Source organism: Rhinolophus hipposideros, assembly GCF_964194185.1.
Source record: "Rhinolophus hipposideros genome assembly, chromosome: 10".
NCBI classification, from domain to species: domain Eukaryota; kingdom Metazoa; phylum Chordata; class Mammalia; order Chiroptera; family Rhinolophidae; genus Rhinolophus; species Rhinolophus hipposideros.
In genome coordinates, this window is record NC_138056.1 from 41,148,489 (window position 1) to 41,174,973 (window position 26,485).

A 26,485-nucleotide genomic window follows, 5' to 3' on the forward strand; every position below is an offset into this window, starting at 1 on the left:
AGCACAGCACTCAGAAACAAGTAAAGAGAAAGCCAGAGGGAGGTGTTTGCAACTCTGCTTTAATCCAAGATAAAAAGAAGTAAAGGCCCCAAGACAGGCCTTGGTAAATACCAACCCAGGAACTGTGATTTGTTTTCATGAGGCAAAAAGCAATGACATTGATCATTTCAGCAGTGTGATTTGAAGTAACACATAATGTGAAGTCAAACCATTTAGAGTAAGTAAGGGATAACATGCCTCAAAAACTTCTTTCAGAAACATGAGCTAGTATATACAGAGGGTGCCAAAAAAATGTATACACATTTTAAGAAAGGCAAAAACTGTTAAAATCAAAATGCTCAATATATACTGACAAAAGATGAATAGAAGTCACATTTGACTTCTGCAATGACAAGAGGTGCTCAAAGTGGTTCCCATCAGCGTCCAGACACTTCTGATTGCAGCGAACATTGGTAGACTTCTGTGGCGAGCAGGTAAACTGTTCCAACATCACAGCAGAAGCAGCAGGACTAGTTGCTGTGTGAGGCCTCCCAGATCTTCCCGTGTGCACATCACACACAGCACCGTGCGTCTCAGGAATGCATACAATTGTTAGGCGTGTTGGAGGTTCTGTTGCATGCTCATGCCTCCATTGTCATTGTACTTCCACAGCGTTCTCTAATTTCCGCCATTTTCTTTGGCCTGCCTGTCACATAGTGACACTAGCATTCATTTGATTAACGCCATCGTTTGAGCGAACGTCATACTACACATTGCTTCCGTAATTCCATTTAACTTCAAAAAGTAATATAGAGATAACATCGCTTAAAATGTGTATACATTTTTTGGCACCCCTGGTAGTTGCCTTTGACTCCAACTGTGAACACAAAAGAAAATAGCATTCACCCCCCCCAAAAAGGGCAGTTAGGTACAATGATGTAATAAAAGTGTAAAGTGCTATAGAAAAAGGTGTCTGAAAAGTTTGCAGGACATGTAAAATCCAACAAATGTTGGCTGAACAGATTAAAGTAGTATCCACAGAAAAGGGAACAAATACATGTGGCTTTGCTCACGAACTATAACAGGGCAGAAGTCAGAGAAAAACAGCAAAGGTTTACCTTCTGAGTCTGGTGAGCTTCAGCTTGAAATATTTCAGTTTTCCTAGCGAATGTCATCCATGTCTGAGTCTTAGTTAAAAATAAATTAGTAGTTATTGATAGCTTTTCCTGATGCCCAATCTTTTCTTAAAGTAAAAAAAAAAATTTACTTTAAATTAGTATTAATTTGAAATAGTTTTAAATTATTGAGCTACAGTCCCAACAGACTTTATTTAATAATTAAAAACAAATACTTGATACAGATAAAATTACAAAGAAAAACTACAACGCCTGCTGTGTTAGGGCAAATGTACACAAACAGGGTCTTTCTGAAAATAATATCTAAGATAAATGCTGGGTTTTCATTCAGTTTCATGATTAGCTGTAAGATCGTATATATGTTTGCCTAGTTTAAAAAAAACACACACATTTATTGTTTGTACAATAAATTGTACAAAAGTTGACAAGTGAAGGGAACAAGCATTATAAAGTCACAGTACAAGACAATCTAAAGTCAAATAAGCATTTACACAGGCAAAAACGGGGTTCTTCTAACCCCATAATGATTCAGAAGGACTTCCCATAGTCGGCAGTTGCCCACAGAAATACTTAGGAAGGTCCTTGAGCAGCTTGTTGTATAGCAGGAGCACGTATCCTTAAAAAGTTGCCAAAAGAGAAATTCATTTAATTATTCAATACACGTTTATTGAGCACCTACGAGGTACCAGGCACTAGTAACACAGATGAAGAATACATGGGTAAAGCTAAAATTCAGATTGGTCTTGAAAAACACTTTCTACCTGGCCCCTGGGACCACCTACATCTTCTGAAAAAGGTCTGTGTATTAGGTAAGGGAGAAATTTCATCTTAAAAAAAAAAAATGCCCCAGGGTACAGTGATAAAAATTCTAACATTTGTTAGAGGTCTCATGGACTTGCGGGGGAAAGACTGAATCAGGAGCATGGACACGTACTCCTATTACTTATTAGCTGTGTAACCTCAAGTACATTTCACTTCTTTGGTCCTAATTCACCCCTCATAACTATAATGATGATTGGGCTATAACCATAGAACATTAGAGCCAAAGGAACCGAGACCACCCAGTCCTGTGCTTTTCAAAGTTCTCAGTTCAAATGAAAATTACGTATACATCCCAATGAAAAACTGATGAAAGCAGAGTCACTTTGAAGAAGTAAAGGCAGCACCCAGAGCCTCGCTCCCCCTGACTCACAGAACACCACCATTTGAAAACCTCTCATCTAGTCCAAACCCTCACTTTTCAGATGAGGAAACCAAGATACAAAATAGGAGTGACTATTTCAATGTACACATTTGGATTCCTAAATAGAAAGGAGGATGGAGGGCTAAATAAACCAGCTTAAATTCATTAAAAAAAAAAAGGAAGTTTTCTATTTTAATTGTCTCAAAGTAGCTCCTTTATGGAAGAGAGCTTTGAAATTGATTTTATTTAAGGCAGCCAGCCAGCCAGAGGCTGAAATGAACAACTACCAAATAGCCTGCAAGGCCCATAAAAGACTATGGCAGAAAACCACATGGACCTCCCATCAGTGGGCGCTGGACCGTGGAAGATCCTGGCCCCAACAACGCAAGCACTAGTGGTTTCAAGAGAAATACTTGGATAATTAGGAATGAGTATAGATGAGTGTTCAGCTCCCAGATCCCCAAAGAGGAATCACCATCTATCACTCAGAAATGTTAACAAGTGGCATGTTAGATCTTAAATTGAACAACGCAACCAAAATCACTGGTGTGAAAGTTCTCCAGAGGCATCCTCTTCAAGAGGAAAGTCCCAGTTTGGTATTTTGACCACTGTTACTCACAGCAGACTTGAAACTAAACCAAAAAGTTAAAATGCATGTCCAGTGCTGGGCCTACTTGGTCAGGGCTGTGATCTCTTCTGATTTCATGGCATCGGACAGGAAGCTGAGCTCATTGCATAAGGTCTCGTGTCGGAACGCCATCCGGATCTGAGCAACATTTGTCTTTCGAATATCATTTCCTTCAGGTCCTTCTTTATAATAATTTTGTCCCAAAAATTTTTGCTTTTCCTGTGGACCAAAAGAAGTACAAATGAAACAATACACCTTAGATTCACTTTCTATGTCAACATGGCCGCTGTGACAGGAGCCACAGCAAATCAGATGAGTGCCCTTCATCAGGACATCTTTCCCCACTGGCCTCCATGTCCTCACAGCTGTCACCCTGACAACCACATCCATTCCCCTCATTTCTGACCGTGCCTCCCTTGATCAGAAAGGAAGAGCTGCTGGTGAGGGAAAAGGCAAGGTGAAGACTCTAATTAGTCCCTCCCGGGAGATGACAAGGGCAAGCAGTGAGGTGTTTTCGGGGAGCACCAGTCCACGAAATCAGGTGCACAAACGGACTCTTGGGCTTTTAATTCCTTTGCATTGGCATCTCTAAGAGCAGCACTGATGCAGCCCTCCTCCCGTGCCAGTGACATCACCCAGAGGAGGTCTCCTGGGACCTAAGACACATCTAGAGCAATGGTTCTCAACCCTGGCTGCACATCAGAATTACTGAGGAAGCTATGAAAAAAAAAAAAAAGACTGATATCCAAGTCCCATCCCCAGTTTTTTATTCAATCTAGGTACTATTTACCTATTGAAGAAATACTGAGTGCCTACTATGTGCCAGGGACTGACTATTCTAGGCCCTAGGGATAAAATGCTGAACAAAACAGTCTCTGCTCTAATGGCACTTACATTCTAGAAGGAAAGACAGAAAAACACATCAATATATATTACAATGTCAGTAACAATAAATGTGAAGAAAAGTTGATTAAAGGGATGGAGAATGATGGCAAGTGTATGGCTATGGCAGAGTGGGTGATCAGGGAAGGCCACTGAGCAAGCGACATTTGAGTAGAGGTCTGAAAAACATAACAGAACAGCCATGAAAATTCAGAAGTCTCCTCCCTAGGATTTTCCCCTAGAACATGAGTGTCAATGTGACAGAGATTCTGCTTGTCCTGTTCATCACTCATCCCAGACCCTAGGACGTGCCAGGCACACAGCGGGCACTCACTGTGCATGTGCTGAAAGGGCAGGAGGGGAAGAGGGCAGTACCCTCACACACCGTACCTGATGTGAAAGGCCGCTCTGCAGCACGCTGTTCCTGGCGATTTCACACAGGTCACACGTGCTCAGCTTCCACACCTGAGCTGCAATTGCATATTCTTCCATAAGTGCTTCCTAGATTCCCCCAAAAGTGGGGATAGGAGACTATTAGATAGGAGACTATTCATTTCAATGCTTCACATAGTTCCAAAGCAAGAAACGTGGGGCAGATGTTGCAGATTTAACTTTTCTTTAATGACTGGCACCTGGATAATCAAACCACAGCCTCCCCATTACATGACGAACTCCTAAGATCATTTTTGTGTGAAATCTGTTACCCAGAATAGATCAAAGGACACCGCCACATTTATGTGTTGACCAGCACACTTTTGAAGCTCTGTGCCAGTCATGGGGACGCCAGCCTGCTCTCCTGTGACAGTCTCCTGGATCAGGCATACTGTTAGTACCTGCTCTACAGTTTTGCTTTTTACTTAACAGACCATTTTCTTAAGACTGTCCAAAAATGAAAGTTAGTCTGAGCAAAGAGCAGAGCTGGAAACTTATATAAGAATGAGAAAGGATCACGTATCAGTACTGAGACAGTGTACTCGCCAAAGGACCTGGGTTTGAGCTGTGCTTTTGCTTTATCTTCTGGGATGTGAAAGGTCTGACAATCACAAGTCCTTCCATTACCTCTTTGCCACCCAATTACCTCTGTATCCTAGAGCAGCAGTTCTTAAAATGTGGTTCTAGGATCCCTGGGTGGGGAGGGAGAGGTTCCCCAAAGTCTTTTAAAAGGTCCTCCCTTTTCCAACTATGTAGCTTTATGTGTCTTCAATACTTTGATAAAAACAATTTATCACAACAGATTAAATGCAGATATGAGAATCCAGCTGCTATCTATTAAACCAGACATTAAAGAGATTTGCAAAAATGTAAATGCCATTCTCAGTGGGAAATAAGGTTATTTTTCATAAAAACTGCTATTTATGTTAATATTTAATAGGTTTATTAAAGTTATTTTTAAATGAGTTAATATTTTTCAATTTCTCGTTAGTTTCTAACACAGAAAATATCACTTAGATATAACTCACATAAACAACAGCTCTCTGAGGCCCTCTGTAAAGGGGTCCTGAGACCAAAAGCCTAGAGACCCTGTCCTAGAAGACTCTGGCATTCAATTTTTACTAATCAGTGGCTATCTTATCAGTATCATCAAAATGTTCTTGGTACACTAATGGCTGGTCCCCATGCGTGACAGCGCCTTTCCCTTCCTTTTCCATTTCCCCAGAGATCCAAAGTATAATAATAATAATAGTATTAACAAAAATGATGGCTAATATTTTGAATGCATGCTATATACACACACTATTTTTAGACTCTTTGGCTCATTATCTTAATGAATCCTCACAATGCAATCCTCACAAGACGTAGAGACAATTTTATCCCTATTTTACACATGAAGAGGAGTAAGACACAGACAGGTCAAGTAACTTTTCTACCATCACAGAGCTAGTATATGTCACAGAAAGAGAAAATAAAGAAAGGCAAAGAAATGAAATTGTGCCTTCAAGGATTCAAAGACCCCAAAAGTGGGCTCTTGGGAGGAATACTTCCCTCACCAGGAGCTTACCTCTTGTCTTCACCGGGCCACCAGCCCTACCCCGAAAGCAGCATTGACCCATGTGTTCAGGTGCCTACAGCGGGAGGACAGGCCAGGACTGGTGGCTGCTGGGGCCCCTAAAATCCTCACCTTTGTGTAGTGGAACTGCATGGGGTCATCGGTGGAGAGAGAAACATGCAGCCCCTTGTGCAGAAATTCCCTCAGAGGGTTTTTGGAATATTCGAGGAACAGGCTGTTGTTGCTAAGAGGAGACATGGCAATGGGGATCTGAGCAAGGTAGTAGAGATACTGCAACACCGGACTCTGCAAAAGAACCACGGAACTCAGGTGACAGTGCCAGAGAGAGGAGAGACGGAGCGGGGGAGGGGAGAACCATTATCAGAGGAAACCAGGGGTGCGGGTGGGGGCTGCACAAGCCCCTATTGAAGCCCGAGTTCTCCAAACCCAGTCCCCACCCTCACCGCCACCTCATTCCCACCTCCCATGCCCATCTCTCCCGGTGTTGGAAGTGCTCCCTCTTGGCTCCAAAGAGGAGGCACAGTTCAAGGCAGGAAGGATGGCTGACCCCAGGGGGTCAGGCCAGGAGATGCCCCACTTTTGTTGTGTTTTGCTCTGACCACAAACATTCAGGTTGAGACTATAAACACTCTAGTTCCTCAGAGGCGGGAAGGGGCAGACTTGATCAGGCTAGAGTGGTTTCCTGATGTAGCACCCGCCCCACATGGAAATGTGGCGGCTGATTAGACCTCCCCAAGACCAGGGCTGGGGAGCAGTCTGAGCAAACATGGTTCCCATGGGAGTGATCCAAAGTAAGGAGAAGACTGAATGCACAGAGTTCACGGTGGCATTATTTATAGCAGCGAAAAGTTGGATGGAGTCTGTCCGACAACTAGAGATTGGTTGAATCAATTATAGACCATCCACATGGCAGGCCATTCTTCTAACGCCTTTAGAATGAGGAGCACAGATATTATGCTGCAGCCCAGAAAAATGCTTGTTATACCAAGTTAAGGGACAAAGAGGGCACCAAAGCTTTGGGTTCATTATGATAATAAGCATTTTAGAAATATGTTCTGGAAAAAAATATGGGAATTAGAAATAGTCCAAAGCTAATAACGACTGTTTTGATTAAAGCAATAGCAATAAGGCTTTTTTCCCATTTCTCCAATTTTCGGAAAATCCAAATTGTGATCATTTTTAACAGTATCACTTTCATAATTAAATATGAAACCAAAATGACTACAGACAGCCCAGCCCAGAAAAAGGCCCAGGCCTTTTAGCATCACTGGTCAGAGGCTCTCAGGGGGTGGACAAGAGCCCAGCAGATCCCATTCCTCCCCAGAGGAGCCCCCAGCAGGACTGTCACGGAAGGGCAGGTGACTAGGAGTGGCCCAGTTACCTTCTTGAGGAGCAACCCATGGGAAATGTTGTCGGCAGTCAGGAAAGCAGACACCAGGTGGGTGATGGAGCCGGCCTCCCCACAGTGAGGCCGAAACAGGAATGTGCTCAGGCCTCGTTCCCTGCAGGAGAGTGAAGGCTCTTGGTCAACAAGGACCCCTGGTCCCCCCTGCCTGGGATCCCAAGACCTAGGGCCTACTCCAGGGCAGACAGACCCCCACAGCAGTCAGCACAGCTGATGCAGGGCATCCTGGAAACTACCCCTCCCAAAATGCAGAGGCCCAGGCCCAGAGCTCCTCAGAGCCAAGAGACACCATCTCTGGGGAAGAGAGAAGGGGCCTAGTGGTAGAAAGCGACCCTGCCCTGTCCTCCATCCACTCCTCCCCTTCTCCTCTTCACCAGGCCTTCCTTATAGTCCAGGCTCATAGACCTTCAGAGCAACCCTCCTGCCCTTCAGAGCAGGAAAAGCCCTAAGAAACAATCAAGTCCAACCTCTTTGTTATAAAAACAGGCAAACCCAGAAAGCGCAATCAGACATTAGAAGTCACCGGGCAAGTCAGTGGCAAAGCCAGAACTAGAGCCCCTTCTCCAAAAGGCAGCCCAGGACTGCCCCCACCCCAGCACCAGGCCATCTTCTTTCAATCACAGTCCCATTCAACACCTCCACACCCACAAACTAGCCCTGGCTTAGGCTGAGCTAGTGAGGCCCCATGACCCAGGAGGGGCGGGAGGGTTGCTAGATTTGCAGGGAGGGGAGTAGGTAGCTCAGTGTTCTGCTGCTGACCTAGTCTGCTTTGCTCCCTGTGATACACATGCCCGGTGCCTCGGACAGTGCCTGTCACATAGGTGCAATCATTTATTGCATGAGTAATTGCACGTGTGAACACTGCTGGTGGGGCTGCAGGTGAACATGCCTATGTGTTAGCATATCATATGTGTGTATGATATCAGGGATGGACAGGTACACATGTAGGTGTGGGTGGGTGTGTGCGTGAACACGGGTGTGTGCCAGCTGGGGTCTGGCTTCGTGGTGCTATGTGTGATCGTGTCTGTCGTGGGGGGCATGCCTACCTGTGTGCGGGCCCGTGGCCGTGTGTGCAGGGCCGGTCACCCACCTGCGGAGGTTGTTCAGCACCATGATGTTGGCGTACATGTAGTACAGGTAGTAGCTGTAGGGCGGGTTCTGCTCACTGGTCCAGACGTCTGGGCTCGGGCTCTTGTCCGAGAACATGTGTTCGCTGTGCTTGGACTCGTCATCCACGCTGTCAAATCCTGTCACCTGCACAGGAGGAGGGGTCCTGCATCAAGCCAGGGCAGGGGAGCTGCCAGAGGCCTTGGAGCCCAGAGTCTCAGGTTCACACCTCAGCCGGGGACCCAGTGGCCAGCCTGAGGCCACACTCCCCCCAGGGATGGGGAGTGGGCACAATGCTACTATCTGTGCAGAGTTCTGCTCTGCACTCACTAGCTCCAGGCTTCACGGGAACTCTCAGGGCCTGGCATGGGGTCATGTCAGCCCCTCTACTGAGGGGCTGTATGCAAGCAATACAGGGCCTCGAACTGGACTTCCCATAGGCCTCAGACAAGATATGTCCAAACCCAACTCCTCCCCCTCCTCCTCCTTCTTCTCCTCAAGGCTTCTTCACCCACTGTCAGCAGTGGTCCCTAAAAGCCACACTATCCACTTCTCAAGACACCAGGCACCAGGAGGCCCCCTAGACTTCCCTCTCACTCACCTTCAGGTTTTGCCGAGGTCCAGTCAACCTACACCTATGCCCACCGCTCTGCCCAGAGTCCCTGGCCTGCCTCCTGTATACGCCATACTTTCCTTACTCGGGAGGCAGCATGGTAGGGAGATAATGACTCCTGCTCAGGAGTCAGGCTCCTGGATGTGAATTCCAGTTCTACCACTTTTTAGCTTTCTGATCTCTCAATTTTAATCTCTCCATGTGTAAAACGGAGCTGGTGCTTCATAGGGCTGTTGTAGGGATTAAATGAGACAATCCCAGGAGAGCACTTAACACAGGTTCTAACACACAGCAAGCACATAACACCGCTTATTACTAACACCAAGAACGTGGTGTAAAATGGTGTGAAGTAGGGGAATTGTGAGGCTGAAGCGAGATTATTTCGTGGTGTGGAACACGGGGGCAGGCAGCAAACACTAAATGTGAGCTGTGACAGTGAGTTCAAGGCCCATCATCTGTCTGCGTTGCCGGAACAGGCTGCCGACCCTCATCTTGCTCTCTTCCCCCCACCTCCAGCCACCTTCTATTCCAGGCCATTCTCTGCACAACAGCCAGGATGGTGTTTGTCTAAAACATAAATTGAACAGTGTCTCTCAGCTTGTTCAAACCCTTTCCTGGTAGCCTCCCTCCACCACACACACACACACACACACACACACACACACACACACACACAAACTTAATCATCCCTCCCCCATAGCCCCAGCCCTCTGGAATCTTCCCTCCCTCCCTCCTTGTCAGAAATCATGCCCCTAACCTCTACCAGATACTGAACTTGCTTCTCACTGTCTCCAGCCACCTCTGTTCTAGGCACCCAGAAGGAGGGACCAGTTCCTGTCCCCTTCATGCCCTTTTGATTCAGTCTCTCCTCCATCTTTACTCTCTCTCTCCCATAACTAACCAGATATGGAAGATAAATATATTTTGTGGGGCTTGTGTACTTAACCAAACAAGAAGTGAGGACCATAGTTTCTAGGGAAAAGAAGGAGAGCTGAAATGTCTGCATGTCTAAGAAGCCCAGAGGCTTCTGAAAGCCAGAGTATCCATGCCCTCCCCACACACACACTTTCCCCCAGTGTAGGAGGCAGGATCCAGGCTTTCCAGCCCCACCTGGCCAGGATCTGATTTGCAGTCCTCACCCCTGCTGTCTGCTCAGCACCCCTCCCCGAACCCCCCCAACCTCCACCCCCACCCCCTCCCGAGCTGCCCCTGAGAAGGGGACTTCCCTCCCTGAGAGAAGGTGTTATTTTAGAAATTCAGCCTCTTGGGGCTGGCGACCCCACACCTTGGGCACAGGAGTCACAGGATCTGACAAGGGAAGCCTGATCCCACCCACAGGGACTCCTCCCCTCCAGGCCACTGTGCACATGGCCTAAGGCACCATCTACACTTACATATTTGAGGAAGAGGTGAAGCTCTCGGTGATCTTGGGGGTTGACTGTGGCCTCAAAAAGGGGCAGGAAGATGTTCTCCAGCATCTTCGCAAAATTTGGCAGCAGCTTCTTTGACCTAAATATGTCACTGAGGGAAGCAAAGACTCCATGGCTAAGGTGGACCCACCTGCCCCCTTGGCCTGTTGGAGGCCAACCTCAGTCACTTCCTCAGGCAGCTCGTGTCCCCATTTAAACACCCAGAGCAGAGTCAGAGATGTGACTTGAACACAGATCCCTTCTCAACTCCCAGCAAGTTCTGCAATATTAGGCATTGGTTTGCAAACTCAACACCTACCTAAGCCCATCAGAGGGCTTTCTCAAGCCAGAGGCCATGCTGGGAGAAGGATGGAGGGATTCAGGTTGACCAAGGGTCTGAGAGATGAGTCCTCCTATTTCCCAGTGATCCAAACTCTCTGCCACTCAGCTCAGTTCCCCGAAACCACAGGCCCCAGCCTGTCCAGGGACCATGAGCCCCACATCAGCCAGACAACTGGAGAGGACAGTGGTGGTCTGAGCCATATCCGGGGAGAAGACCAACAATGCAGACCACCACAAGGTTACTCATACCCAGGTGCTCACCCAAGAGGACAGCTATGTCCTGCAGTGAGAAGATGGGCAGTCGTGCCCACCAGGCCTTTGCACACATATGTTCTTCAAAGAGTACAAGTTTGTCCCAAAGACATCTCTGCTGACCACCCCTCTCTATGGGAAAAACCCTGGAGAGAAGAGGCCTGAGCTGGCACTGGAACAGATCCCACCCCTCAATAGTGCAGACTCAGCAGCCTGTGCGGGACCGGCTGGAGCCCAAAGGGCACAGATGGACAGTGGGCCGCCTCACTTACTAGATCCGGGGCACCTGGATGATCCAGCGCATGTTGGGTGAGTAGACCTTGTGCTGGATGAACCAGCGGGCGAGGTTGAGCCATTCATCAGGACTGCGGCCGTAGATGGAGAGCCGTGGCTCTGAGTACTGGTACTTGCTCTCCTCCAGCTCCCGCGCCACCTCCTGGCACCAAAAAGAGCTCAGGTCAGGCCAAGATCACCCCAGCTGCTGGACCCTGCAGCTCCCTCCGCCATCTGCTCCCGGGCTGGGGAGACCTGATCTGCAGCCCCTTGCTGCCGAGGAAGCACTCACTCTGCCTCAGCAGAGGCTCCTTCTTAGAGATAGGCCTTGGGTCTGCACCGTCACAGGCATAACCGGCCAGGCAGCAGACATGGCTCCGCAAGGAGCTAAGCTGCTCCCAGCCAAGTTCAGGCTGCAAACAGACAGGACAGCAAGCCTGGACGCTGTGAGTGCTCCCAAGGTGGATACCCTCCCCCTCCTCATTTGCAGGTGGCACAGGGGGCACACACAGGACCAGCCTGCACGTGGTCGGGAGCTGGCGGCCAAGGCCGGAGCACTGAGCATCTGAGCATCTCAGCCTTGCCAGAGCTGGGTATTGGATGGACAGGGATTTGGGAAGGGGTCGAAGACAAGGAGGCCGGGCGTGGCCCCCCATCCTCTGAAAGCAGATGCTGTCAGGTGTCTGCAGATGAGTCGGAGTCTGAGGGCTCACTTACCTTAACCATCCGAGCAAAGTACTCTCCTCCCAGGTAGTTTTCAGTTTTCAAATACAGGTCACGCAGCTCACTGGCCCCCACAGGGTTGTATTTGGAGTTGAACTTATCAAAGCGATGGAATGTCTGCCGGCCCTGGAGAGGGAAGACCACCAGCCAGATCACCACGTCATTCTACAGTCACCACACACATTCCCCTCTCCAAACCTTATGTGTGGCCATACTGAAAGATGTTTTCTATGTCAGTTCTTGCATGAAATCTTGGAAGGGACTGGGGTCAGGACCATGTATCCTCACTTGGCCAGCCCTGGGGTCCTTTTGTGAGGCCCTCTGTGAAGAGGGACCAGGGGGCATTGTGCTCCAAGTGACCATGGCTAGGAGCATGGCTGGCTGAGTGAGCAGAGAATACTGAACTATTGAACAATCAATAAGAAAACGTGTCCTATTAAAGCTTAGAATTTGTGAGGCACTTTATCGCATTCAACATTTTGTTTAACACAGGTGTCTTTTTTAACACAGATTTTTTTTAATTGTGGTAAACTATACATAACACAAAATCTACCATCTTAACCATTTTTAAGTGTACAGTTCAGTGGTAATAAATACATTCACACTGCAACCATCACCACCATCCATCTCCAGAACTCTTTTCATTTTGTAAAACTGAAACTCCGTACCCATTAAACAATACCTCCCCATTGTCCCCTTTCCCCCAGCCCCTGGTAACCTCTATTCTCCTTTCTGTCTGTATGAATTTGTTTATTCTACGTACCTCATACAAGTGAAATCACACACTATTTGTCCTTTTTTATCTGGTTTCTTTGACTTAGCAAAAAATTTTCAAGGTTCGTCCATGTTGTGGCAGGTACCAGTGCTTTATTCCTTTTTAGGGCTGAAAAATATCCCATTGTTTGGCTATACCACATTTTGTTTTTTCATTCACCTATTGATGGACTTTTGGGTTGCTTCCATCTTTTGGCCATCGTGGAAAATGCTGCTATAAGTACTGATGTGCAAGTATCTGTTTTAGTCTCTGCTTTCATCAGTTCTTTGAGATACATACCTAGGAGTGGAATTGCTGGAATATACGGTAATTCTATATTTAACTTCCTGAGGAAACTCCATACTGTTTTTCATAGTAGCTGCACCATCATTTAGTATTTTAATAACTTTGTAATGTCAATAGGCCCATGGCATCCACCATTTTACAGGCAAGGAAATAAAAGTGTGTGTTGTTTAAAGGCATACAATTCCTAAGTGACAGACGTGGAATTAGAACTGGGACCTGCCTGACTCCAAGTCGTACACTCTTGTCCCCTGTCCCATGGGCTGCTCTAAGCCCTGTTGTTCTCTGATGCCAAATTACGTCTCACCGTCTCCACAGCTAGAAGAGAAAGAGCTGCGTCCACAGCCAGCCTCTCTCCTAGCACAATCATGGCTGCTTTTCAGGGGGGCTGAGTCCCCAACCAGGACAGCTCGGGGCACTGCGCAGAAGCTTACTCACCGCGTGGACGTCCAGCGAGTCCACAGTGAGGTCGTAGGGGTCCATGTGCAGGCTGTCGAACACCTGCCGCAGGGTAATCTTCCGGCCCTGCTTCTCAGCCACAATTCTGTCGGGCTCCGTCTGATACGTGTGCTTGATGAAGCGCAGCAAGTGCTTCTGGTTCATACAGGCAGCTGCGTGGATGTGCGTGTCCACCTACAACACAGCACCCGCCAACCCATGAGCCAGGCCACCTCCCCTGGCCAAAGGAGTTAGGATGTCCAACCCTCAGCACCTTTGGGGCCACAGAGGCAGCTCCTACCAACACCTGGATGCTCCCTCCCCATTTCTCCTCTATCTTCAGAACGGTCTCCCTCCCCCAGCCTTGCTGCCCAATCCACTTCCTTCCAGCATCAAGAGATCTGTTTAAAATGTAGATTGGATCTGGCCGAGCTCCTATTAACAAAACAATAAAGGCCCCCATGTCATAAAGCCCAAGCTCCTTAGCCTGAGCTTCAAGGCTGACTTGAAGCCTTAACTCTTACCTGCCACTGTCCTGCTCTATCCTGCCACTCCTACCAGAAAGATAGACCACCAGACATCAGAGAAATGAAACAATTCGAAGCCCCAAAACCACAGTGTAAACATACAGGCACCTCAGCCGTACTGGTTCATGTGGATGGGTGCACAAGAGAACATTAGCCTGGCTTAGAGAGGCCTGACACAGCTGGGCTCAACTATCTCAGCGTGACTCAGCACCTTCTGGGCTTTCTGTTTGTGTTTCCAGCTTCCCAGTGACACCCTGCAGGGGGCACAACCTTACTTCCCTGAGTCACAAGATGAGAAAGGAAAACAAGAAACAAGGGAATGATCCAGGAAGCATCCAAACTTCAGAATCTCCAAGGTGATTATTTTTGGAACAAGTAAGAGATCACTAGATGTCAGTGTTTTTAATTCACCAGAGGACCTTCTTTCATCTAAGACCCAGATCTAAACAAACAGTAGAGTTTCCAAACAGGGCTGGCCCATAGCTGGCTCCTAAGCCAACACTGACCATTTCCATAGCCAGGCAGACATCAGTAATCAATTACAGCCTCTTTTCACTAAGCTTTGGAAGAAGCCTGAGGCAGCCACTCCCAACTGGTCAAGTTGGCACAGAAGATGAAACCTATTTGCTATCCCAGATATTACATTTACACCAAAGTGGATAAGGCCTAATCTTCCCCAAGCAGCAAGCCTACTCAGCCACTCCTTCTTAGCTCTGAGCAGAAAATAATTGTCTCAGTTAGACAGTCTTGATGGTTGGACCTCGTGATGTCGTAATTCATGACGCGCTGCAATGTTGCACGTGCTTTCACAAATACTACCCACACCACAGCCATGCACAGCTCCTACCTCTGAGCGTGGCCCTAGCCTACCCCCCAATACTGATGGGTACCTCGGACTATGGAGGCCACCCTCCCAGCCCATCCTGGATTTCAGAAAGCCAGCTCTCCTCCCACAGGATATAGTCCCCAGGAGACAGGGAGGGGCAGGCGCAGGCCTGACTCAGAGCAGACCTGGGCCTATGTTTATGGACTGACTGTGGTGACAGAGAACAGGCCACTGTGTGACAGCACAGGGGTCAAGGTCATCTCTGTCCAGACAGCACGCTAAACCCAGAATGACAGGGAACCCCGAGGATGGGTGGACTCTCTCCCACATGGTGGCCAGAGAGCAGCTGGTTGGCCCCGGTACACCCACTGGGGCCCCACCGCAGGAGCAAAGTGTCGGGACCAGTGCAGTCAGGCAGCAGGACGCAGTCAGGCCCAGAGCATTCACATATACGGAGGGCAGGCCTGCACCGGGTTGGGCGAGGAGTTTCCTTGGCCGCCCATCGGGGCCTGTGCTGGATCTGTAGGCTGTATTTAGACAGGGCTGAGAGGAGCTGGCATAGAGACTGAGGCATCCACCTGTCTGAACACCTAAGGTTCACAGAGAAGGAACAAATGGTGCTTGAAGGTGAAAATGCCAGGTAGGTGGTTCTAACCTACATCCTTTCACCTCGGCCTGGAAATAGACACTTCATAAGCCTCATACTCTCACTTCTTAAAGATCCTATCCAAGTGAGAGTCTATACCAGACCCCATGATGTTTAACAAACATGATTTTGGGGCCTACTCAGAGGGGACCTTCCATCTACCGTTGCTGAGTGCCCCCAGCCTGAGCTGGGCTTTCCCAGAGGAGCCACTCCTCCCAGGGCAAACCCCAAGGAGGGGCAATCTTCTAGAGGTCCCACCTGGGACAAGGTCCCTATGAAGATGACAACCCCACTGTGATTCAGGTGTGGCCATCCCTCCTCCAGGCAAAGCCAGCCTAATCTCCACCCTTCCCCCATGAGCTTCTGTCCCAGCTCATTACCATACCCCAGCCCCTCCCTGCTTCCTCTGAGAAACCCATGAGCCCCTGCATGATCCAGAACCCCATAGGCCTCTGCAGCCCACTGCTCCCCTCTCTCCCTACACCTGAGCTCCAGCCACACTGCATTATTCGCAGTTATGGCAATGCACTACTCATAGTCTCTCTCCTCCCATACCACTCTCTCCCTCCTGGTATTTGCACATGTTGTTCCCTCTGCCTGGAATGCCATCACTTCCATTCCCCTACCTCACCCTTTCCTGGCTAACTCCCACTCTTTAAGTCAATTCTGGCCTCTTTATGAAAGACATTCCTGTCACAACATTTATCACACTAATTGTAATAGGCTGGGTACTTCTTGTAGACAGGAAGTGACTCTTCCTCCAACATCAAAGGCCCCATGCTTAGCACTGATCCCTCGCTGTACATTAAGTAAATGGAAGAAATTGGAAAAGTCGGAGGCTGTGATCATTTGCCATCTGAGCCCAGGTCAAGCCAGCTCATCCACTCGAGGGGAGGGGCAGAGAGGAAACACATACTTCTCTTTAAACATACCTGATCCCAAAGGAAGCAAAATCATGAACTCCCAAGTCCAAAGAGGTCTTAACAGCTTTTTCTCTCCATGATTAATCTAATACATTCTCTACCTTAAAAGTAACCTGGCCTCAACTCATGACCTGTTAACAGGTCATGCCCTGTTTTCCAGGGAAGAGGACACATTGCAACAGGTACACAATATGGGTACCAAGTCCCATCTGAGGTACGGCACCACGCCTTCTGCACATACACATCACACTGCTCTGGCCAAGGCAGGCCACACAGGGGACTAGCCCCAGATAGCTCAGGGCATCCCAGTGGGTCGGGAGGGCTCCGGGAGGGCGGCTCTGCACACTGGCCCACTAACGCACCTTTCTCACATTATAGAAGTCTCGGTGGGGGTTACTCTTCAACTCTTTGAACTCGGACATTTCATTTAACATCTCATGAAGGCTGAACTTGGATTCCAGAAAGTTCAGTCGCCGGTGACAATATGTTTTCCTGCAGGTTGGGAAGGGGGAGAAACCATAGTTGAGGAGAAGTCTTATCACGCTCCCCAGTGTCTGCAGGGACCACCCCTTGGGTGGGAGGTCGGGATGGAGCAGAAAGGGATGAGGAGGTTCCAGCTTTGTACAGACCCAGCCAAGCTGTGTCAGCATACCCACGTGGTCTATGAAACGAGTGGGCAGTTGATTCAGGGCAGTGGAGCTGACACTGCAACCTCATACCACTTCTCTGACTTCTAGCTCCAGGTGCTCAGGCAATTTGATCTCTAGCCTCTGTTTCCCATGAACAAATATGGAGCTGACCATGCCCAAGACTGACGGAGGGTTAACTTGGTTTTTATGCATGTGAAGGGCCTGCCTCTGAGCAGTGTGGACACTCATTAAAAGTCTCCCTCCTTCATCCTTTCCTTTTCCTTTCCTTTCCTCCCATCTATCTTCAGCCACCTTGAATGCTTCGAAAGGAGTTTGACTTCTGCCCAGGAAATCAGTAATAGAGTCAAACTATCAGGAGTGACCTGCCTACCTTGGCATGCAGAGGAATCAATCACCCTCTGACTAAATGGCTTCCCCCCAAACCCCAAGGCCCGAGGACTGCTCAACTCTGAGGTTTGCACTGTGGGCAGATGGAATGTAGTAACAAACAACTCAGAGGAATGTAGAGATGTCTGTTACTAGGAGAGAAATCTCTGCTAGGACTGATGCCCCCCTCCCAGCTGGCAAAAGCCATTGGGGGTAAGAGTGCCTACTGTGCAAGACCAACTGCCAACCCACACGCAGCCCGGATGCCCGGCCACATGCCTGTGCCTACAGCCACACGGTACCCTCAACGACAATTCATGCCACCTGCTTCCTTGTGCCCCCACATTAACAGCAGCTCTCTTGGTGTCCAATCACTCGGACTCTCAGAAGGAATGGCTGCCTCCCCTGGAACAGCACCGTCATCTGTCTGCCAAGACGAGCCCCAGAGCAGAGCACAGGAGTGTCTCAGACTGAAAAGGGATTTCAGAAGTCATCTCACGGAGTATCTCTCGCCAGCAGGACTTACCTTAACAGCCTCCCAGACAGGACAGCCACTGAGCCCTTTCCCTCTCTGCTAAGGCTTCCCCTCAAAGCTCCTCATGTTGGCTGAGGTGAGTCTCCCAGGAACTCCCCCGCCCCTTCCCAGGTCTTATCTCTGCCCTCAGATCAGAGAGGACCAGCAGCCACACCCCCTTGGGCCCAGTCTCCTCCCTTGGAGACTAGCCTCACACCCCTTCCCAGTAGAACCCAAAAGGCAGGACAAAAGAGAAGATCCCCTAGGTGACCAGCACACTCTCCCTCCCTCAGACTTCCAGTTCTGCCTGGGCACACCCAGCCCAGCCCAGCCACTTGGAGGCTCAGAGTCCAGGCATGGTGAACGTCCACTGTTGATTAGCTTAAGTGCTCACCAAGAAGTGAGGGGCCAAAGGAAAGGATTAAGAAGTACAAATTGGCAGTTCCAAAATAGTCATAGGAATATGAAGTACAGCATAGGGAATATAGTCAATAACATGGTAATAATTATGCATGATATCAGATGGGGACTAGACTTATCAGGATCATCATGTCGTAAGGTATATAAATGTCTAATCACTATGTCGTACACCTGAAACTAATATAATACTGTATGTCAATGGTAATTGAAAAATAAAAATTATTTTTTTTAAAGTGAGGGGCCAAATTCAGGAAGACAGCTACCTGCCAGGTCAGCGTGAGCCACAAGCATCATGGTGGGGGACACAAAGTTCCCAGGCTCCCTGCACTGTCCCCTCCAGAAACACGGAAAACCCAACACCTGAAGCAACAGTTTGCATCACTTCTCCATCATCTTAGAGGAATGCCCTGGGCTGGTAACTCTGCCAGGCTGCCATCCTGCCTGGGGAGAGGGGTGGCTACCAGCAAACAGAAGCTCAGAAGCTCCACACCTATGTATGGAGAAGGGACAGGTAGCACCAACTCTAAGAATATGCCAACCTACGATGGAAAATTATCCCAGAAACCCACAGAGACTAGGTACAGGGGAAACCACTCTCTTTCTGGGCTGGTTTAAGTGCAGGAAAGCCCAGAGTTAGCCTTTCCCACCTGTTCCTACAGAATAGCACCCATGCAAGCAGAGGCAGACGGGGGAAAGCTGGCTTACGTGGGACCATCCGTGATAAGAGCCAGGATGTGGCTCATGTCCATCGTGTAGGTCTCCAGGTCGGGATAGGGCAGGTTGTGGGGCTCCTGGCTCTCCAGCGTCTTCTGGTTATCATACACAAAGAGGATGCCGCCCTGCATGCGGACCAGGTAGCCCAAGTTGGGGGGTGCGTCATCCAGGCCATAAGGGTCTTCCTGGGGCGATGGGGGAGGGTGGAAGTCTGCAAAACAGGATTGAGTGATGCCAGAATGCCCTTGAGCTCATGAGCTCACGTGGGCTCAGAAGTCACGTTCGCAGTAACGTTCGCGGTGAGGCCTGTCCTGGTCTTCCTACAGAAAACCCAACTGCCCTCCAACTACCCGCTCCCAGCCCAGCATCTCATATTCTCTTTCCTGCTTTATTTTGTCTCCTTAGTACTTACCACTATGCAAAATAATTTCACTTAGTTATCTTGGGTAGTAGATGTCTGTTCTGTGCACTGCTATCTCCCTGTTTCCTAGAACCATCCCTGGCACATAGCTGGCACTTTGATACTTTTTTTTTAATTTAACTGAACTGAACTGAAGCCTCCTGGGTGCTTCAGGGATGCTAGGCATATTACAAAGGGCAGCTCTGTCTTCTCCTAATAAGAGACCAGAGAGCACCTGTGATGGCCCAGTGGGAATTGCTGTCCCTATTCTCCCACATCTTCCTGAGCCCAGAGAGACCAAGGGGCTAGATGAAGAAGCACCCCTCCTTCCCAGAGGAACACAAAATAGAGAGCTTGTCTCCCACAGAGGAGGGAATGCCAACAGCAGAGCTGTCTGTCCCCACCCCTATAGGTTGAGTTAGCCCACAGAAGGCAGAACACTACTCTTGGCTATTTCCCAGCTGTGAGACATTGAGCAAACCCCTTTACATCTCTGATCCTGTCTGTTCATCTGATGATAACACCCCCGTGCCTTAACAGGCTGTTGTGAGGGCTGCAATAGTGGGTATAGAAAATGCTTTGTAAACAGTAAAGCCCAACACATAAATTATAGGGCATCATTCTCGTTACTCTCATAATGAGTTTTCCTTTCTCTTGATAAACTCTGTCTCTGGCCAAGGAACAAGTTATGCTAAATAGCAGTAGAACTGGGGGCTTTAACTCTGCACGTCAGCCAACCCCACATAGCAGCCAGCTGCCCAGCTGCCAGCCTGGGCAGGAGGAAAACCTGGAATCTTCACTAAAGGTGGGGTTACCTGCCTGGGTGTCCCCCATCAGTGCTTGGAATAGCCTGCCCCTGGAGCAGATGTGACGCGTCATAGGGGCTGAAGCAGCACAGATCTGGGCACTGATGTCCCCCACATTAGGCACAGCCACAAGCGAGTTCAGGAGTCCCTAAAACATGCCAGTGGACTGTAAGGTGCAGGCAGGACAAATGCCTGCGTGACGCCACAGCCTCCACCCCATCACACGCACGCCCAGGACCTCTGGGTACTCTGTTTTGGATACACATTTGTACACATTTACACATTTGACAGCCATCCCTGTCTGCCCTTGCCAAAACTGGGGCAGGTGGGATCGACTTCCCTCAGACAGACAGGGAAATGGTCCCAGAAGAGCTAAAATTGACACAGAGCCCCAAGTGGTAACAGATGCTCAAAGTCTATGTCTCAGAGCTTCAAGGAAGCCAGAGATGGGAGACATCTTGGCACCAACTCCACCCCAGGGTCAGCTAGGGTCCTAAGCACTGGCACAGACCAATAGGCCATCATCGGATCCCCCATCACCAACTTTCAATATCGAGGTTTCCTGTTGTCCTCTTTCATATTATTTACAGCCCCTACTGTTCCTGGGTTCTTCACATGCCAGAGTCCACCAGAAACCACCCTGCCCTTTCTAACTTCCCTTCCCCAAACTCCACAGCATAAGTGTAGCTACCATTTAGTGACTACTCACTGGATGCCAGAACTACATTAAGTACTTCTTATGCATTCTCTCATTTAATCCTCACAACAGGTCCAGGATTAGTATTATTCCCATTTTATAGACTGAGAAACTGAGGTTTGGAGAAATACCTTGCCCAAAAAAGTGGCAGAGTTTAGAGCAGATACAGATGGATTTGACTCCAGAGCCTACTTCCCCTGCCCAGAACATGCTCCCTGTACCTACCCCCACCCCACCCTACCACCAATTCGGCATTTATTGCTCGATCGTGTTATTTTGAACATCCCATGCAACACTGCCTGTCTCCCTGGAGGACTCCCAAGATCGGGACTGCCTTCATCTTTCTCTTAACTCCCACAGCTCAGCTTTACCCAGGGCCAGGCACCCAGTGCACATAGAATCAATCTTCGGGAAGCCAATAAACTTGATGTAGAAGATGACACCAGGGCCCTGCGCTTAAAACACCATCCAGGGGAAATACACCCAGCCAGTAAAATGTCCTGGCCAACTCTCGGGCCATGCCCCACTTGCGACCCCACCTGTAGCCACAGCACCGTACCTGGGCAGCCCTCTTCCGGAGGTGCCATGTCTGCCCACTGATAACCCAGGTACTGGGCCGTGGTCCGTGGGAAGTGGTGATAGGCGAGCCGGGCGTACTTCTCCCGGATCATCAGGGCCTTGGCCAGGCTCTTGGCAGCCTGCTCATAGTCTTCCACAGTGATCTGCAGAAGGGGGCGCAGAAGAGAGTTCACACAGCAGGCCTGACACCACTGGCCGAACGCAATCTGCTGACGGGCTGGCCCTTGGCTGGCAGCTGGGAACTCGGGATTCAGGGGTATTCCTACCATTCCTAATTAATCAAGAGTGGTTCGCCAGGCCCAAACTAAACACTCTGGTTTATGCCGAACACCTATTTCCTTCTGGGAGTCTGGAATGTGGGGACGTGCCATGCAGATGTGTGGCCAGCCTCAATAAAAAGCTTGAGCGCTACATCTCTAAACGAGCTTCCGTGATAGATGACACTTCTCACATGTTGTCACAATGCGATGCTGAGGAATTGTGTTGTGGTAACTTCACTGGGAGAGGGCTTCCTCCAGACTCCACCCAGGGACCTGTCCCCTGGGCTGACTTTGCTCGGCATCCTTTCACTGTAAAAAATCCTAGTCAGAGCACAGCTATGTGATGAGTCCCAGGTGTCCTCCTAGAAAATCACTGACCCCAGGGGTGGTCCCGGGGACCCCTGACACAGGAGGAGAGTGAGGGCTGCTGCAGGGAGGCAGGTTCTCTGGCCTGCACACCACAAGGCCAGCCTCCAGTGCTGCTGATTGAACCCCAGACCTGCTGTTACACCCAGCACATGAAGAGGCAAAGCCTGGACCATATCCCTGATGAGGGTATCATCCTTTTTAGTTGAGAAAATACCTGGGTCCCTTGGAGGTAAAAATGAAAACTTCTGTGTGCTCCATCTGCTGCTTTGCCAACCCCGGGCTTTTGATTCGTCTGGCAATCACCCCAATTCACCCAGAAAACAAGCACTTATTAACATGTGTCATGTGCCACACCCTTTCTGTAGATTTTATTTGGTCCTCACTGCAATCCATTTTACAAATCGGGGAACCAAGACCCAGAGAGGATAAATCACACATCAGGAAGTTACAAAGTCAAACTTCAGACTCTGCTCTGACTGATCCCCAAAGCCCAACGACATTCTGCTTTCCCAGGGCAGCCTCGTATTCCAAGATGAATGAGATAAATTCCCACCTTCCAGTGGGCTCATTAATTTTAGTCTGTTTGGGAAGGATGTGTGTGGTAGAAATCTGAATGTACTTGGGGTGACGGCAGCTAAACAGACAGTCATAACAGCGGATATATGACATAGCAGACGGGGGTGCAAGATGTGGTTGGACAGCAAAGTGGGGCGGGCTGGGGCCTGAAGGTGGCCTCCTCTGCTTTAATAAAAAAAAAATCACTTTTTAGTTTTGAAATATTTCAACATACAGACAAGCACTGCAGATAATATGATAGACATCTATGTATCTACCTTCCAAAGCTAACAATTTTTAATATTTTTCATCATTGTTTCAGATCTCTTATATGTTTGAAAAAAATCATCATAGATACAGCTAAAACTCTACCCTCCTTCCTCTCAAACCCCACTCCATCCTCAGAGGAAGTTGGCATGTGTCTTCCCTATGCATGCTTTTGTACTTTTACTAAATACTACTCCTTGCTTTTTGTTAAGGAAGTAGCTTCTCCTTTTCTGACTCCAAGTGTCCCCAAGTGGGTGTGTTAATTCCATTTTGCCCCTTCCCGTGGATGGCTTTTGAGAATAGTTGGAACAGGTGAGCAGATACAAATAGTTTAGGCAAAAATATCCCCCTGTCAACAACAAAGCCAAATCTTTGTCTGCAGAACTGATGGACTCAGCTTGGCCAGGGGCTCAGGCCATGGCTGAAGATATCTGAGAGGGTGCTCAAGGTTCCCAGGGACCAGCAGCCACCAATGAACTTGTCGGCACAGCAGGCCTCACGCCTGGCCGCGGACCCACTGGGAGCCAAGAAGTTCTGCACGTTCAGCCTGCCTGTCATCGACTTGTAGCGCTCTGGGGACCGACGGCCTGCCCAGTTCAGGACTCCACGCTTTCTGATGCCCCAGTCAGGAGACTGTCTGAAAGAAGCTAGTTGATGCGCCAGGCGAACGTGGTCCCATTCAGCCAGCTGTCAGACCACCTCGACTTTCCCTTGTCACTGCTCGGCCCACAGGCCAAAGGCTGGCTGGACACCCAGGACTCCAGGTCAGGAGGCTGCATCTTCAGACAAGGCCTGCGTTGTTGCCAATCCAACCAAAATTCCTATCCACAGGAACTTAAATAAAATAGTATACATCCACACAGGGGAATACTATGCACTTGTAAAAAGAAACAAGGAAATTCTTTATCTATTGATATGGCATTATCTCCAAGATGTGCTGTTAAGTGAGAAAATGCTAGGTTCAGTAGTGTAATGTGTATAGTAAACGACCATTTCTGTAAAAATGATTAAAGTGTGGACATAATTAACTGTAGATACATAGGCTGTCTATGTGAGAACCCACAAGAAACCAAAAGCAAGGGCTGCTGAGGAGGGGAACTGGGTGGCTGGGGCACTAACATAATCTTTGTACCTTTGAAATTTTACACCATATGCAAAAATATTCTACAAAAAAATAAATAAATTTAAGCTAGGGAAAAACTTGTAAGGAGAGCAGTAAGCCACTTTGCTTTCTCAGGTGTACTACATGTTCTAAAACGACTGTTAAAAAGGAAAGAAGAGAATAAGAAGACCAATCGAGGCACAGTAGTAGACCGGGGGCCAGGGAGATAGAACCAAACTTAACCCTGGCACTAGCTTAGTGATATTTCTCTTCACAAAATAAACAATAAAATGCATCACCCAACCAGGTGAAATTAGCACATTTTCAGTGACTGAGTTAACTGACTTGGTGTGGAAATTAGCTTGTTCACTTTCTCATCAAGACCCTCTCTTCCTGATTGGGAGGAGAGCCTATATTTAAGGATCCTGAGCCTAAACACGTGGGAAGAGCTGGGTCAGCAAACCAGTCAACAACAGGACTTTGAATCCTTTCAACATTTGGAAACACTAAAGGGCCCAAGCCAGCAGCTTTCTCAGTGGGCTGCAGGGCCAGAGGACATATGGAACTGACAAGCCATGGCCATGGTATGCCAGCCCGCAGCCCTAGGCCCAAGTCATAGGGAGGGAGCACACCCAAGACACCATACCCATACCCCACAACCTCTGCTAGGACCTTTCTTCTTTTCAGACTCCTGTACCACATGTATGCTGCCCTCCCAGACACCCACAAACCGGGCCAGGCTTTAGGGCTGGGCATGACCCCAATGGCCCAAGGGTCCCCCATCCTCTGCATGGGGCACATATAACCCTCATATAGACCCCAGGGGAGCCCACAGAAAGTGGTGTGGTAGATACCTTACCCCGGCACAGTAATCTCCACTGATGGTGACCCGCTGGAACTCAGACACAGTATAGGGCGCTGGCACGGGCTGGGAAGTGGCTTCTTGGAGCACAGGGCTTGTGGGAGACAAGGCTGGACTGGCTGTCGGGGGACCCTTCCAGTCTTGCTGTGTTGGCATTTGCAGAGACAGGGACTGGGACCGAATCATCTTGAAACTTTTCTTTCTAAAATCCAAGGACAAGGAAAAGTGGGGGACATCAGTAGCTAATTCGGGTGAGTGAAAAGGAGTCTGGTTCTGCACGTGGCAAAAGAATTTTGCTCTGATTAATCACTGGTGCTGGCCCTACCATTAAGAAGATATAATTACGTATGCCTTCCTCTTACACACGTCTCTTTGCATGAGATATGGGACAGCCCTCCAGACGCTCCTTCCTGAGGTCACTAAGAATGGCTTGGGCTGTTCTGTACTGCACACAGAGCACTAGAGCAGGCAGTGTCTTGGGGACAGAGGGCAGACCATGCTGCAGGGTTCTAATACTGAGGACAGGAGACGCGAGAGTGATGCCAAATCAACCAGCATGCTATCATCAGATAACCCAAACTTTGAGTCCCAGCAAATGAACAGTCTCAGGAAGGGCTATAAACAGGATCATAGAGAAAAATTACACTGTATTTCACAGAGTTTGAAATTTGGGGCACTGGAGCCAGAAGATATCATGACAATGCACAGATCCCACCTCCTTGTTTCATAAAGGAGTTGAGGTCCCAGAGACAGGAAAGCGCTTACTCAAAGTCACGAGGCAAGGTGGCAGCTAGCCCTCGGCCTCTCCCCTCCCTGGTGCCCGCTCTAACCCGTCACCCCTGCAGCTCCTTCCTCAAGCCTGACATATGCCCTCCTGGTGGCTTCTGCGAGGCAGATACAGATCTGTGTCTCTGCTGTGGAAAAGGGATTAATCAGCACCAATTTCAGGTCGCTCTGGACCTGTCACGGCGGCACCAAAAGACTTCACAAACTCTTAGAGAAGTGGACACAAGGTTGGTTGGTCTAAAATGCTACAAGCTCATGCTTATTTGCAATGCCGATTTGTGAATACTCACCTTCTTCATTAACTAAATAGTAGCATTTCAAGTGACAACACCCCAAGTCCTAGGATCCCCAGGAAGGGAGTTAAGAGCTGTAAGGTGAGGCCATCATGGAGGCATGTCTTCTTTTGCCTCCAATAAAGCCGAGCCCCTAGCACTGCCACCCAGGGGTGTCCAATGCCAGAAACAAGGTGACTACTTGCCCGACCTTTTGCCAGAGGACCAAGGAGGCTGCTGGGTATTTATCTCACCACAACCAGGGTCTACAGCCACCAGCAAAGGACTCAGCGACCCACCAGATTCCCCTGGACCCCGCCTCTTCTCTAGACACCAGTGACACCTGTAGGGTGTGGAGAAATTGGTTAATCTCTAAAAGGGGATCATGGCTCACAGGAAGCAGCTGTCTTCCTCCCGGCTCGTGGCCAGGTCTCCTCACAGACCCACTGACAATTTCTCAGGAACCACAGTTCCTTCCTCTGTTTACACACCCACCGCCTGCCACGGCT

The 26,485-nt window shown here is 48.9% G+C and overlaps 1 protein-coding gene across 6 annotated transcripts in view; it reads right to left on the bottom strand.

Annotated features, from left to right (window-relative positions):
• Positions 1-41: 41 nt before the first annotated feature.
• AMPD3 (adenosine monophosphate deaminase 3) overlaps positions 42-26,485 on the bottom strand; it is a 45,537-nt gene continuing 19,093 nt past the window's right edge. For 5 of the 6 annotated variants that reach the window (XM_081064865.1, XM_081064866.1, XM_081064864.1 and 2 more), the window contains exons 3-15: positions 24,916-25,120; positions 21,484-21,646; positions 19,013-19,232; positions 16,720-16,849; positions 13,436-13,630; positions 11,935-12,066; positions 11,217-11,380; positions 10,336-10,462; positions 8,312-8,475; positions 7,198-7,318; positions 5,928-6,101; positions 4,199-4,309; positions 42-3,145 (exon numbers count right to left, since the gene is read on the bottom strand). In XM_081064865.1, coding sequence (XP_080920991.1) covers positions 2,969-3,145; positions 4,199-4,309; positions 5,928-6,101; positions 7,198-7,318; positions 8,312-8,475; positions 10,336-10,462; positions 11,217-11,380; positions 11,935-12,066; positions 13,436-13,630; positions 16,720-16,849; positions 19,013-19,232; positions 21,484-21,646; positions 24,916-25,120 — 2,083 coding nt within the window. In that variant the 3' untranslated portion in view covers positions 42-2,968. The remainder of the gene's footprint in view (positions 3,146-4,198; positions 4,310-5,927; positions 6,102-7,197; positions 7,319-8,311; positions 8,476-10,335; positions 10,463-11,216; positions 11,381-11,934; positions 12,067-13,435; positions 13,631-16,719; positions 16,850-19,012; positions 19,233-21,483; positions 21,647-24,915; positions 25,121-26,485) is intronic. The other variant, XR_013994349.1, reaches the window with a different exon arrangement.